Genomic DNA, 13,577 nt, shown 5'->3' on the forward strand with positions numbered 1-13,577 from the left:
AAAAAACTAAAGACAACAAAAGCTGACACTGAACATTAAGCTAATTATGCTTCCTAACACTCTGTACCCACTCAGCTTAGCAACTGTCATGAAACCCCACCAAGTATAAGGGGTCTGCATGTGTAGGAGCAAATGCAAAATCTGGCTTTCTAATAACAAAGAAGAGGAGGTAGAAGAAAGTTAGCAACATTGACTTATCTCCTCCTGCTCTGTATTAATTGGTGGTATTAACACTTCTGGGAAAAAAAAGTAAAAATCAAGTAACAGAAGCCTTAGCAACACAAAATCCAAAAATCAGTGTGCTGAATACCATCTATTTCTTCCTTTTGGCTACAACAGTTACTGAACAACAGTTTCCAGATAGGCTGAAATGTATTGTTAAAATAAATGATCAGTTTCAAAATATCAAAGAAAATAAACATGGAAATTCTATAAAATATGAAACAAGCTAATTATATTTTCTTCACCACTCCTTCTCTCCTTAGTTAAAACCCCAGTCTGAACAGAAGTCAGTATGCCTGCACCTGTTGCTCAGAATTTGAATCAGCGTGCACCAGTGGCTGCTGCTTTATGTATACGAGATCCAGGGATCCCTCCAAGATCAACAGAAACTCGATGTAAAACTTACACAGTTTGATTTACAGTAAGAACAGAAAGATGCAATCCCACCCTTCCTTAATGCATGGCTATTTATCTTTACATTAGTGGTATACAGCTTTCGTGTGCCTGTATGGGTAATCAGAGAGGATCCACATTTTTGGATCATCCTAGTAGAAATCATTTTCCCAGCATGAGTCGTTCTATGACTGCATGTATGCTCATGTGGGGACAAATGAGTGCTGGAAAAACAGAACACAAAATGGCCTCTTTTGATTGCAATGTTGCTTAACAACAGACTAAACAGTTTGCAGAACTACAGCACAAGTTCCTGTGCATTGCTCCTGCACTGACCTTAAATAGCAGGAAGGGTCTTAGCTCTTCTGAAGCCCAAATGAACTTTATCCATATGCCATTAGCATTTTAACAGGTGAACTGAGACAAGTAAAGCTTGAGTTTTGGAGCACAAACTGAAGCAAGTTGCACAAACAAAAAAACAACAACGAAAAAAACCACACAGGTGTGAGAAACAAGCATATCTTGCTGAAATTCAGGTATCTGAAAGTTAGAAATTTGCTGTCAATTCATCCAGGGCAAAATTCAATCCAGACTGTACATAAGGAAGATCCAGAGGTACAGCATTTCTGGAGGTTCACTCTTTCTATTTTTTTTAATTTTTATTTTTTAATCGGGACTAATTGACTTACTGTTAGTTCATACATTCATGTATATTTGCAATTCAATTTTAAATAAAAAAATAAATACCATTTAGAAGCCTATTTATGTACAATATTATAAAGTATATTAGCTTTTAGTATAGTAACAATGAAATTCTGCTTGTAGTTTTGTAGTTAAAATTTAGTTCTGCATTACAGATGCAATGAAACCACTCAGAGCACATGAAAGAACATACTTTTAAAAACAGAGTATGGTCTCTTCAAATCTTCTGCTACTTCTGGAAATGTTCTCATAGGGGCTGAGTTAAAATGGTATGATACTTTTAAGACAACTACTGATTAATGTCAATTATATTAACTGATATTTTAAATCTATCCATGAACCAATAAAGAAATATTTCCGTACAATTAAATCTCTCCAAAGCACCACATACTGACTACATTTTGAAATAGCAATCAAACTGCTCTCTCCCTTGTCCACAAAGGAAAGTCTTTTCACAACCTTAAAAAAAATAAGGTCATAGTGCAGAAAACTCGAAGAGGAATTGCCCTCTTCCAAAATGGCACTGTCTCTTCTCAAAGAGGAAACTGACAGAATAACATTGTCCCTGAGGGTGACGGCAAGGGAAGAAAGCAATGTGTCCTCAAACATTCACATAATTTAATCTGGAACTGCAAATACTATTAAACATGAATCATAACTGTAGAGTTACTGCTTCATGGCACTCCAAAGAGGAGATAAAACTGCTTAGTAGTTAATTTCTAATGATGTAAACACATTTGGATTTTAATGTTGTATCTGAATCTCCTGCATTATTAGCTTTGGGGTTACAAGATATTAACTCACTACCTTTAATAGTTGTACATTTAAATTAAAAGGCATGTTTAAATATTACCTTTTAAAGTATTTTTGTTGGGAATATGTTCATGTGATAGCAAAAGTGAATCACCTAATAAAACAGCTATGCATTCCTTAGTTTTATTATAATGTAACTATGTGCACTTCTTCATGTTTAATTTAAAATAATAATAAAAAAAAAAAAACTGGCTGAATTTACCTCCTCTGGTATTGTAATTTCATTCCACAAAAGCCACATTAAACAATTACAGTTCTTGTAATTAACCAGTAGTCTAATGTACAGTTTTCTTATTCCAATCTATTAACAGCTGCTCAAAAAATGTAGTAATTAATGGTTTCATTTAATTTTGGCAAACCTGCACCACGACAAATAGTTTTGTATCTGCTGCAAATTAGGACTCTTTCCCAAACAACAGATGACACGGTGGGAAAGAGGGAGCAGACAGAATCCTTGCACATCTTTGTCTCTTTAGAAGATCAAATAAAGAGCAGCTGTAATACTATTTGTCACATCTGTTTAAAAACATACTGTATCTACATCATCAGATGAAAATGAACAAGTGCTATACAAATGTACAAATAAGGGTTTCCCTTCCAAACTGGGGAAGGCTGAAATTCATATTTTTAACCAGAGCAATAATACGCTTTTGAAAAGCTCTCATCAGCTCTCTTGTTCTTGTTATTTTTCTTCTAGGTACTTTCTTTAAGAGAATACTGTTAGTCATAAAAAGTAAAAATCACAAACATATGTTCTTGAGAGACATCATCTTTTACAAGACACATAATTAGACTGGATCGAGAACAACTAAGAAAAGGAGGTAAGCAGTTGCAGAAAACCTGTGGAAGTCATAATTAACATTCTGTTTAATTGACACTTATCACTATTTGGTAGCATCAGACATTTCCTTTACATAACACTTCTTGAACTACTTCAGTCTTCTTTCCAGAAGGTCTCTCACATGCACAAAGACCTGTATTTCAGCCTGGGCTGTTTACTATGGCAAGAGCAGGCTTCAAGGAATTCTCGCCATCTCAGAAAAGAACCACAACAAGTGACCGTTGGAAGAATGGCTCGCCTTCCTCCTTGCACATTATAGTAATTGCTCAGTAGGTGCCTCTGTTGATTTTTAAATAAATATTAAGGTTCCACCTCACGTTATGGTTTACTTTGCAGCTATAAGAAGTAGTTTATCCTGAGTTGCCACTACATTGATAAAATTGTTAGCACAGCATCAGCTACTTAGTTTAAACTTAACTTGTATAATTCTACACCACCTCCAAATCACTTTTGCGAGTATGACTTAGCTTACTTTCAAGCCAGGACTGAGCTATGTAAGAATTACAAATAGCTTTTTGCCTTTTAAAGATCACTGAGGGAACATTTGAGTGTGGAAAGCCAACATGGAATTATCAAGATATGACCAAAAAACTGGCAAACAGCAAAAGTTTGGGCAGTATTTTCTTCTCATTCTTTCTCCAATCATGTGTGTGTCATAAATTCTACTTACAGTACAATAAGAAAAAAAAGTAGGTAGATAAAGTAATTAGCAATACCTAACAGGTACAGACTGCAAAAAGAAATAAGGAACAAGACCATTATGTACAGTAAAGGAAATAATTGTACAATTGTACAGGTTTAACTTACTCAGTAGTCTGCTGTTTTCCCAATCTGAAATGTTTCTAGATTATAGCAAAAAATAACTAGTTATGGCATTGACTGTATAACCAAAGGCAAAGTATTAAGTTGCTTAAGTACTCTGGTTAGTCTGTCAAGCGAGAATAAAAGTACTTCCTAACTTTATAGGGATATTTTGAAGACAAATACATAAAAACTTAAGAGACACACAGACAACTGTGTGACAGAGGTCCTCTAACTCCTTAGCAGGATGATCACATGCTCAATGTAACGATGCTATAGCAGCTTAGCAAAATATGGTTGAACTCTGTCTCCACAGCTGACCAAACGCATGTTCTTAGCCCTGGGGAATCTTCCTTTAGGTAGAACTCATTTTTATAAAATTTTACAAAGGTGACTTAAGAAAATGTGTTTCTCCTCATGATGGGAGCATGCAAACAATGAGCACATGATCTGCTATGGCAGTTCAGCTGCCAAGCAACAACTTGTTAACTCACCATAACTCAATCATGTTCAATTGTTTGCCCACAGCCTCGGGCTACAGACAGACATTTGGTCTGCTAACAACTGCGCCAGATGAAGACATTACTATCCCAAGCTATTTGTTATCACACATCTGCTGGAGATTATCATCTCCACAGCTCTGCCGGAGGAAGAAATCATGTGAGCATTCCCTAATATGGTTTGTACAAAACCAGCCAATTTAATTTAAATAGGTGAATTGAGCTTACCAGGCTGGTTTTGCCCAAAGCACATTAAAAAATGCAGACAAAAAAACTTTACTGGCAAAAGAGTAGAGGATGAAAACAAGCAGAATTAAGAGAATTAGCACCTTCAAGCAGTGCAGCAGGCTATAGGAGGGGACTGTTCCTGTCCTAATGCAAAGAGATAATTTAAACAGAGAACTTTTTCAAGGCTTTGTAGAAGGAAAAAACAGCTTTAAACCAGTAATATGTAGCACTGTGTATAGAATTTAACTAATCAACGGCAAAAGTACTTGTAGATTAAAACTTATTTGTAAAGGTATCATAAATAGATATGTATTTTATAATGTGTCAAATACAGAAGATCACATGTTGAATTGTATCAGCATCATATAATCTAACCAGGTTCTAAGTTTTGTGGTGCAGGACTGTCCCTCCTTAACATTTTGTTCATCAGTAGCCTTATCAGCAGTTCTCAACAATCAAGTTATCATTCCAGTAATAAATCTTGGTATTAATTTGCATAGGATTGGCTCATAATTATTAATTTTCACAGAAGAAACCTAATACAAGCAACCCAGTATGGTAAATCTTACTCAGAAAGTATTCAGCGTTGCTCCATTATAAAGAGGTAGCTGCAGACCACTGCGATGTTTAGAACTCCACACCTTTCTGATGTATTTACAGAATAAATTATTCCACAAGTCACTGATCTAACATAATGTAGGTATTTACATATTGTCTACATGCTGAGACAAGAACTGTGTTCACTCATCCAAAAGGGGTAAAAAAAAATAAAAAAATCAAGGCAAGCATAAAAACACACATATACATATGAAAAAAAAGAGATGATGTCTTTCAGAACAGGAAAAGAAAAGATACAGTCCCTCCACTAGAAATACAGTTATGTGACAACTATTTAAATAAATAGCCAGAGAAATTCAGTCCTGCGGTAGGAGAATCAGATTAAACTATATTCTGGGTAAGTATAATCATTCTACAGAATTTCCAATACTTATCCCACTGCTGTTATCCTATCACCACATTTACCAGTAGAAAAGCAAGACATATAAGGTCACAGCCACTACTACTTCTCTGCCTCTTTTTAAAGAGGTTACTCATCTCAGTGCAACTACTGTAATAGTTTAAAACATCAACTAATCTAGAGTCAATTTTAGAATGCTTCAGACCTTCAGGTGTGAGTAAACAATCGCATTCAGCAAAAGATTTAACTGCATATGAATACAGAACAATGCAATCGTGAAAGATTTGCGGCAAGGTTATTTAATTCGGAAGGAAGCGAAAATTTGCTCGTGTGACCTTGTGACACGTGATTGGTATCATCGTAGTTCAGTGGTTTTCAAAGTATTTGGACACAGGCAAATTCTTAATGACAGATTTCCATTTTAAGATTCTGTACACAACAATGGAAATGCTTACTTGCAACTAAGGTGGAGCTCACCATTTTATTAACTGTGAACAATATTTGCTATTAAAACAGTAACTTCTGTTAGGTACTTCATTATGCAAAAATATTTTCTTTCTCTGTCTAGACTGGTGAAACTAAGATTAACCCTTATGGTACAAGTGACAGCTTAAAATTAAGTTTTAACACAAACAACCTTGAACATTAACCACAGATAAATCTTAATGTCACTTAATGTTAAGAATTTAATTTATAAGTAAAGAAATACCAGAGAAACTGTCTTGAATTGAGTGGGGATAGGTACTATGAACACATGAGGATATAAAGTATGTATTTGTCATGTGATGTTCCGATACATCTGAAACTCAATCTCTTCTTTGGTCAGAACAGCTTTTGATAAAAAGTGAAATATTAGGTTAACGAACATCTAAATTGTAGGAAGAAGGTAGTCACTAGAAATGTTATTGGCCTGACAGAAAATACGGTTGCACGTGATGCAAATTAAATTCTTATTTTCAGTAGTTGAACTGTTGAAAGTGTGTTAAAATTTGTTCAATATACATCTTATAAATAATTACCTGATATTCAAAGATAGCAGTCAGACTGTAAAAAATACCATTGCCATAAAAGCCTGAGAACTACTCTTTAAAGTCATTCCCAAGAGCTGACAAAGTTTCTATGGTAGGCAGAGAAAATGATGCTTTTCTGCAAAAACACAAATAATTATTGTGAAATAACCTGATGACAACCCAGAGGAAAATACCTTTGAAAATAGAGATGATGGTGCCAGGATAAGTGAGCAGATGACCTTGCTTTTTTTTAAACATACTATCATATTATAAAATACTGTGGTGTTATGTATATTGTAATAATGGTTTATGTAAGTCTTAGTTTAAGAATACTACAGATATTTTACGGAAAACAACAGTCTTCAGTCTTGGATTTGCTTAAAATCTTTTTGCTTTTTGTGCTACCCTGACAGATATTTATCTGGATAGCAGTCTACTAACCTGCTGATGATTTGGACATGAAGGGAGGGTGAAGATCATTCCAAGCATTTAATGCCATTTAAAAAAATATCTCTATTCTAACTGCTTTTGAAGGTACCAATCACTTTGCAAGAGCTTCAATGGCCAGAAAAACAAACAAACAAACAAACAAACAAACAAAAACATACAGGAGTTATGATTTTGAATGCCTCAGACACTGTTCCACAGTGCTCTGGCATAAATAACAGTGACCCTTAAAAGACTTTAAACATAACATGCTTCTTAATGCTCACTTTATATCCACTATCTCAATTTTGTGTAAACAGCTTGATAGTAAGTGTGTACTTACAATGAAAATTCTTATCTAAAGGGGACTACCAATATTCCGAACAAAAATACGTGACAAAGTGCTTCCCAGAAAATGTATGCAAAACGTTTCAATTTTTTTTTTCTTAAGAGACATAGCATTTATTTCTGAAGATGAATGACCAGCACTCGCAAAAACAACACTTTAAAGTGTGTAACCAGAAGTTGTATACAATGAAATAGATTCATACTTATTACGCATAGTTTTGAAGGCACCATTGATCTAACTTTCCGGCTATTCATCAAAGCAATTATTTAATCATATGAAAAACTAATTTCACTATGACCACATATATACTAAAAGGCAAATGCTTGAAAGACAAGTTCATAGTCTCACTCAAAACCGTAGTATTTTATTATAAAACAAATCTGTTATAGTTTTTCAAAACAAGTCATTTGGTATCATGACATCAGGTTTACACAACAACATAAAAATTGTGTAAGGTACTATGCATGGCAAGGGGAACATTTTCATAATTTCTCATTTTTTGAAAATAGAGTTAAAATAGTATTTGGCAGAATAAATTCAGCAGGTAACATACAAAAAAAAAAACAAAACACAAAAACATCTATGAACAGACTCCTAGACTACTGCCTACCAGTTCAGCGTTTAACTTCTTTGTTTTTTTAAGGGGAGGAAGCAAGCTGGAAGATATACTAGATTTGTTTCAATAAGTCTTCACAATGAGATTTTTGTTGTCAAAACATCATATAAGAACAATTCAAGTGTTACAGTATTTGACTTATCTTCTTGATATCAAAAGCATGCATGCATAATGGTAATTTCATACATTTTCAACACTTAACTTACATGCCAGAAGCACAAAACTTGTTTTGGTATCCATTTAATTCTGATGTTTACTAAAGAGATTGAGTTTAACAAGTATAACTGGATAAAGATTCAAGTAAAGTCTAATATACATATATATATGTATGTAATACAAAGATTATGCTATATAACTGAGATTGTTTAAAGTAAATAACAAGAGCAAAAGGAAAATTGAGAATACCCCAAAAGAATGATGTCTTTTCTACTACAAAAATTTGAGAGTTAATAAATTAACAACTGCAGAAACAGTTTTAATGAGAGCTGCAACATTAACTTACCTGCTAGCTGTTTTTACAGAGCTGTTCTTCTTGTGTCCTCTGTCCGATCGGTTGTCTCTCAAGAGTTGAAGCTATTCAAAAAATGTTCAGAACATTTTCACAAACAATGCCTCTATTTACTTTTCAGAAATGTTACCCTGACAATGCCACTCTTTCCTGTCTTTTGAGTAATCTTTCAATAATGGTTTTACTCTAGACTCTAAAAGTGATAGAAACCTAATAAAATTTTACAGTAGTAACTAAGATTGCAAGATACATCCACAAATATCTACCAATTACAAATTACTAAATACTTGAAAATGAAAACCATTAAGCATTCTAAAAGCACATTAGAAGCCCATTCACAATGTCACATTTAACTTATGTGAAAAATTTTATAATTTTCACACTCAAATTTTCAAAATAAAAAGTGTTGGGGAATACTTAAAAAATATTGAGGTTGGTGTTTGTATCTAAGCAATTATGAAACACTTGTAAACTCTTCTAAGCCTCAGGAGCTTTTACAATTTGAAAGCTGCAGAAGCAACAGAAGCACATTATTAAAATTTTCCATGATAGTAGTGAAGCAGGGATAATGAAGAAGCCACTTAATTATAATACTGACTGAACTTCTGGAACAATCTTTGATTTACTCCTTTTTAGATAAATAAAAGGAGACTTTTCATTCAGAGTATCTCCAATACTCAGAAGTCTATTTCCAGCATTGTGACATTTGTCAAGATGGGTAAAGTGGCAGTAACAGCAAAAAAGGCAAAAAGTTGCAGCAGAGAAATCATATTAATCATATATTGAATAAAGTATGAAATAAAATATTGTTTCAAAACAGACTGCAGATAAATGGATCTAATATCCAAAGAAACACATTTAAAAGTCCATTAGAAACTAGGAAGTTATGAACTTTATGAGTTGGCCAACCATATCTTAATCTTGTGCATGGGTACGAACTCCAAAAAAATTACACCTATTTAAAAATTACGCTTGATCAATTTTTTTCACAACTTTTTACAGCTTGCTTGTTGTATAGGGAGCGCTCCTTGTCATTTCAGCTATTCAATTTTCAGATGCAGTAAACTAGTACACTCTTATTTTTAAAGGCAAAGGACATATAAAGACACTTTATTTTGATACATTATTGCAAAATACTTTTTTCATTTTCTTAAGAGTCAACAAATCAGGGCAATTGCAGTTCGTATTTAAATGTAGCCACATGTTTTACCAGTATGACTATCATACAGTGTATGTCTGTCTCATGATGAGGCTAAGGAGAACAGTTTTATTATTATCAGCACTCTCTGGTAAGTAAATTGCAATTATGGCATGTAAAAATACAGATCACCTGCCAGATGTTAACAACTTGTGTGCAAATGTAATAATTTTAATTTCAGAAATAAATTTAAATAGAAAGTATTAAACATATACGGTATGGATCTTTACAACTTTAGTGAGAATTCTGTAGGCTGTCAAAATTATCATAATTACATTGCAACATCATTCTCATTTCTTTTACTGGTCTAAAAAAATTATGCACCAGTAGCACATACATGATTTGATGACTTAAGCTTTACTTCAGAATTCATGAAGTGAATTCAGTCTAAGTTATGAATAGAGTGAACCTAAGACAATCTCTGAAACCACATCTCTTAGGTAGTGCAAAATAAACTTGTAAAATTTAAAATTAAAACAACTGTTAACTGAGAAAAGATGATACTCTGTTAAGAAAGACAACCAATATGTTAGAAAACCCACTTAAAAACAAACAAACAAACAAACAAAAAACACTCTCAAACTCATTTTAATCTAGTAAATTTGACTACTTATAGCATTTCAGGAATAGGATAAAGATACCCCAAGATGAAGCATGCTCATATTCAAAATGTTATTTTTACTGCATTTCTTTTACCAGGAAATATGTTCCAAAATGATGCCAGTTAAATGTGAATCACATAAGCTGTCTGTTTAGATGTTAAATAAGTGTCAGTCAGCCTACTGCAACATGTCAGAAGTTCTCAAGTTACAGCTAAACTGTACTGTGTTTTTTTTTTTTTCCACTCTGACAGCTCTGAGCAAGTAAAATAACTTTCAGAGATTTAGCTTTCGCTGGAGTTTAAAAGAAGAGTGGGGCATGGGAAAGTGAACATGCTGATTAAACTCTGACTTAGTGGAGTTACAAGTGTTCATGATGGATCATTCCAAGATGAACCTTTTAAAAGAGTTTATGCATCTTACTTCCTTTTGATGTTTCAAATTATTTAAATTTGTAAATGTACTACTGAATTGGCAGAGATCTAATTAAATAAACTGTGTTATAACAACTTTTACCAACTGAAAAATGTACCACGGAACCCCAGTCTTTGGTGCATTGCTGATACATTCAGTTACTTTTACTGGACATTTAATATTAGCTATAAAAACAGATTTATTTCCACAGTTTTAAGTTCTTAGACAATATATTCTGGTTGGACCTTACAACCATCCGTAAAGAAAGGTATTTCTCCATGTCTGAAAACAAGCTAAAGAATTAAGGTGTTATGTTACCGATCAAATATAAACATGCCTTCACATTCCTTTGAGCACATCACTAGTCTTGTGCCTCTTAGGGACTACACTGCAGAGGCTCAGGAAGCAAACCTGTAGCTTTTCCTCACACAGTATCTGCATCATGACACTCTGCTTGGCTAGATATTATGGAAATTTAACAGCTCCTTTTTGAGTGCTGTAGTCTTTTTAATCAATGAAATCTAGAAAAATGGAATTGAAGATCATCCTGTAGAAGCCTGCCCACTCTTGTCCCTGTTCTGTATTTCCTGATTTTGCGAGTCAAACATTTTGCTTTGCAGCGTTTTGAGAAACACAATATTTAGAGATATTTCAATTAACAAAATAAAGTTAAAAAAACAAACAAACAAACAATAAAACCAAATACAATAAGAGATTTTTCATTTAACCTGTCAAAACTCAAGGAAACAACTGCTATTAAGTTACTGATTCAAGATTTTTAATTACCTAAAGGTCTTTTTGAAATGCACCACTGTTAATAAATTTTCTTACAAGGAAGTATGGAATTATACTTGTTTTGCTCATCATTTCTTAAAATGTTAGCCTGCTACCTCTGGATTACAGTTAGTTAAATTCCTTAATACATCTCAAGTAAACTGTTTTTGATCAAAGCAATTCTTACCTGGCTATGTTCCTTCCTAGCCCCAGGGCTAAACCAATGGCTGTGGAAGAAAAAGAAAAGACAGGTTTAACAATATAACTAACAAAGCACATGCTGTCATATGACCAGTCTGTGCGTGCTTTTGGGTATTTTATTGTCTGCCAGGAAAATACAGCCTCTGGCTATGCTTTATTTTAATGGGATATTTTTATTGAATGCTCAAAGTCTGTTACAGTTTTGAAAGAATGCACTATAAATGTCACTTCTGAGTAGCCACTGGCTTTATAGGTAATCATATTTTGTCAAAGAAGCTAAAATAATATATAAATGATTGTATTTTAATATAGTATAATGCACGTGCTATAAATAAAAATAATCCTATCTTTAATCCTGGTGTTGCTTTTTAATGATTATAGCTAGAAAGATTTTTATATACTGTGGGCTATCTGGTAATTGTTGCATTACTTTACTAACTGGGGTCAGATTCTGTATCTGAAGTGACATTCAAAGTCAGTAGATTCAGTGGATTTATATCTACATATAATTGCACAATTTTAGCTACTAGCAGCCTCCTTTCACAGAGATGAAAATTTGGACCAAGGGGTTGATATGGAGGAACAAGAATTCACAACATGACTTTTTGACTTTTCCTTCAACAGAAGTAAAAGAATATTAATTTCGATTCGCATACAGACTGTGATCTCAAGAACTGAATTAACATCTGTATGTACCTGTAGCAAGCATTATACAAACTCATGGGCAAATCTTGACACTTGCAAACTAAGAGGAGAAGGAAAAAAATTCAAAGAAAGGGGATCTGAAATTATATATAGTACCTATACATTACTCCTGTAAGTAAGCAACTGGTTTTGAGTAAAGGATAAAATAATTCCATCCATTATAATAATGCACACAAAGACCATCACATTATCTGCAATTATGATTGTATGGCTCCTCTAAAAGTGTAAACAAAGTTTATAAGCTTAACCTAGGTCACACTTTTTTGTGAGTTGTTAAATTGAATACTCCCATTTTTTTTCCCCACAACGTACTAGAGAAGCTACCTAATGACACTAAAATGTTTAGTTTAACAAGTAAACTTTGAGAAGAAGCAAAGTTCATGGAATTGCCTGATCTAAATTACTGAGCTTTTTTTTTTTTAATCACAAATCTGAAAGTTCTTTGCTGATCATCAGTCCACCCTCTCAATCCTGTATTGCAAGTACATCACCATACAAGAGCAGTTGTCCCTGAAACCTACATACTGCTAAATCCTTTTCCTACTTTTAAGATGATTAAAGAAAATAAGTGGGAAATGAAATCAGAATGACAGTATTAAAGTTGAAAGTATACTTTGAGATAAAAATAAGCATTAATATACTGGATATGAAACACGTTCATCAACTGCACTGAATAGTTCAACTTTCGTTGTAAAATAACAACTGAAAAAAAACAGAGATTTCACGCACACACAACTGTGAGTGGATGAAATAAAATAAAAAAAGTAACGTTTCTTAGTGACCCCCCAAAAAAGGTCACAGACATCCAGACAATATCTTAAGAAAGCTAATGAAGTGAATAATTATAATTGGTTACATCTAAAATCCTTGTAGCTGATTGTCAAAAGCAAATGTTCAAGGAGGAACAGCAGACTGGGGTATGTGTAGAATCATCCTTCTTCACAAACACTCTGGCAGTTTTTGGTTAATCAGTGGATTACAGACTAAAAAATTAGTGCCACTTATTTCTACTGAAACTGCTGTGCTATATTTTTTCAATGTGGTTCACATTTAGACATTAAAAAAAACTTCATAAAGAGTAATAACCCTTGTAATGAGAGATGAATCTTTATGTCACACATCTTTATAATTTTGGCTATTCACTTAAATTAGTGTTATTTATTTGTTTTAATAAAATAAACAAAAAGTGAAAACTATAAAATATTAGTTGAATTACTTGAGGGTAGAAATAACTTTTGAAATCACAACCTCTTTAGTCAACATGCACATTAGCAAGTTATGCTGTGTGTGTATCCCAAAATACGTTATTTCCTAATCAT

General features: G+C 33.4%; 1 protein-coding gene across 2 annotated transcripts in view; it reads right to left on the minus strand.

Annotated features, from left to right (window-relative positions):
• The window catches only part of GPATCH2 (G-patch domain containing 2), a 123,232-nt gene that overhangs the window by 25,593 nt on the left and 84,062 nt on the right, over nucleotides 1-13,577 (minus strand). For both annotated transcript variants that reach the window (XM_080585047.1, XM_080585048.1), the window contains exons 7-8: nucleotides 11,540-11,579; nucleotides 8,362-8,432 (exon numbers count right to left, since the gene is read on the minus strand). In XM_080585047.1, the coding sequence (XP_080441173.1) occupies nucleotides 8,362-8,432; nucleotides 11,540-11,579 (111 nt within the window). The remainder of the gene's footprint in view (nucleotides 1-8,361; nucleotides 8,433-11,539; nucleotides 11,580-13,577) is intronic.

Source organism: Anser brachyrhynchus (assembly GCF_964034855.1).
Source record: "Anser brachyrhynchus genome assembly, chromosome: 3".
NCBI lineage: Eukaryota > Metazoa > Chordata > Aves > Anseriformes > Anatidae > Anser > Anser brachyrhynchus.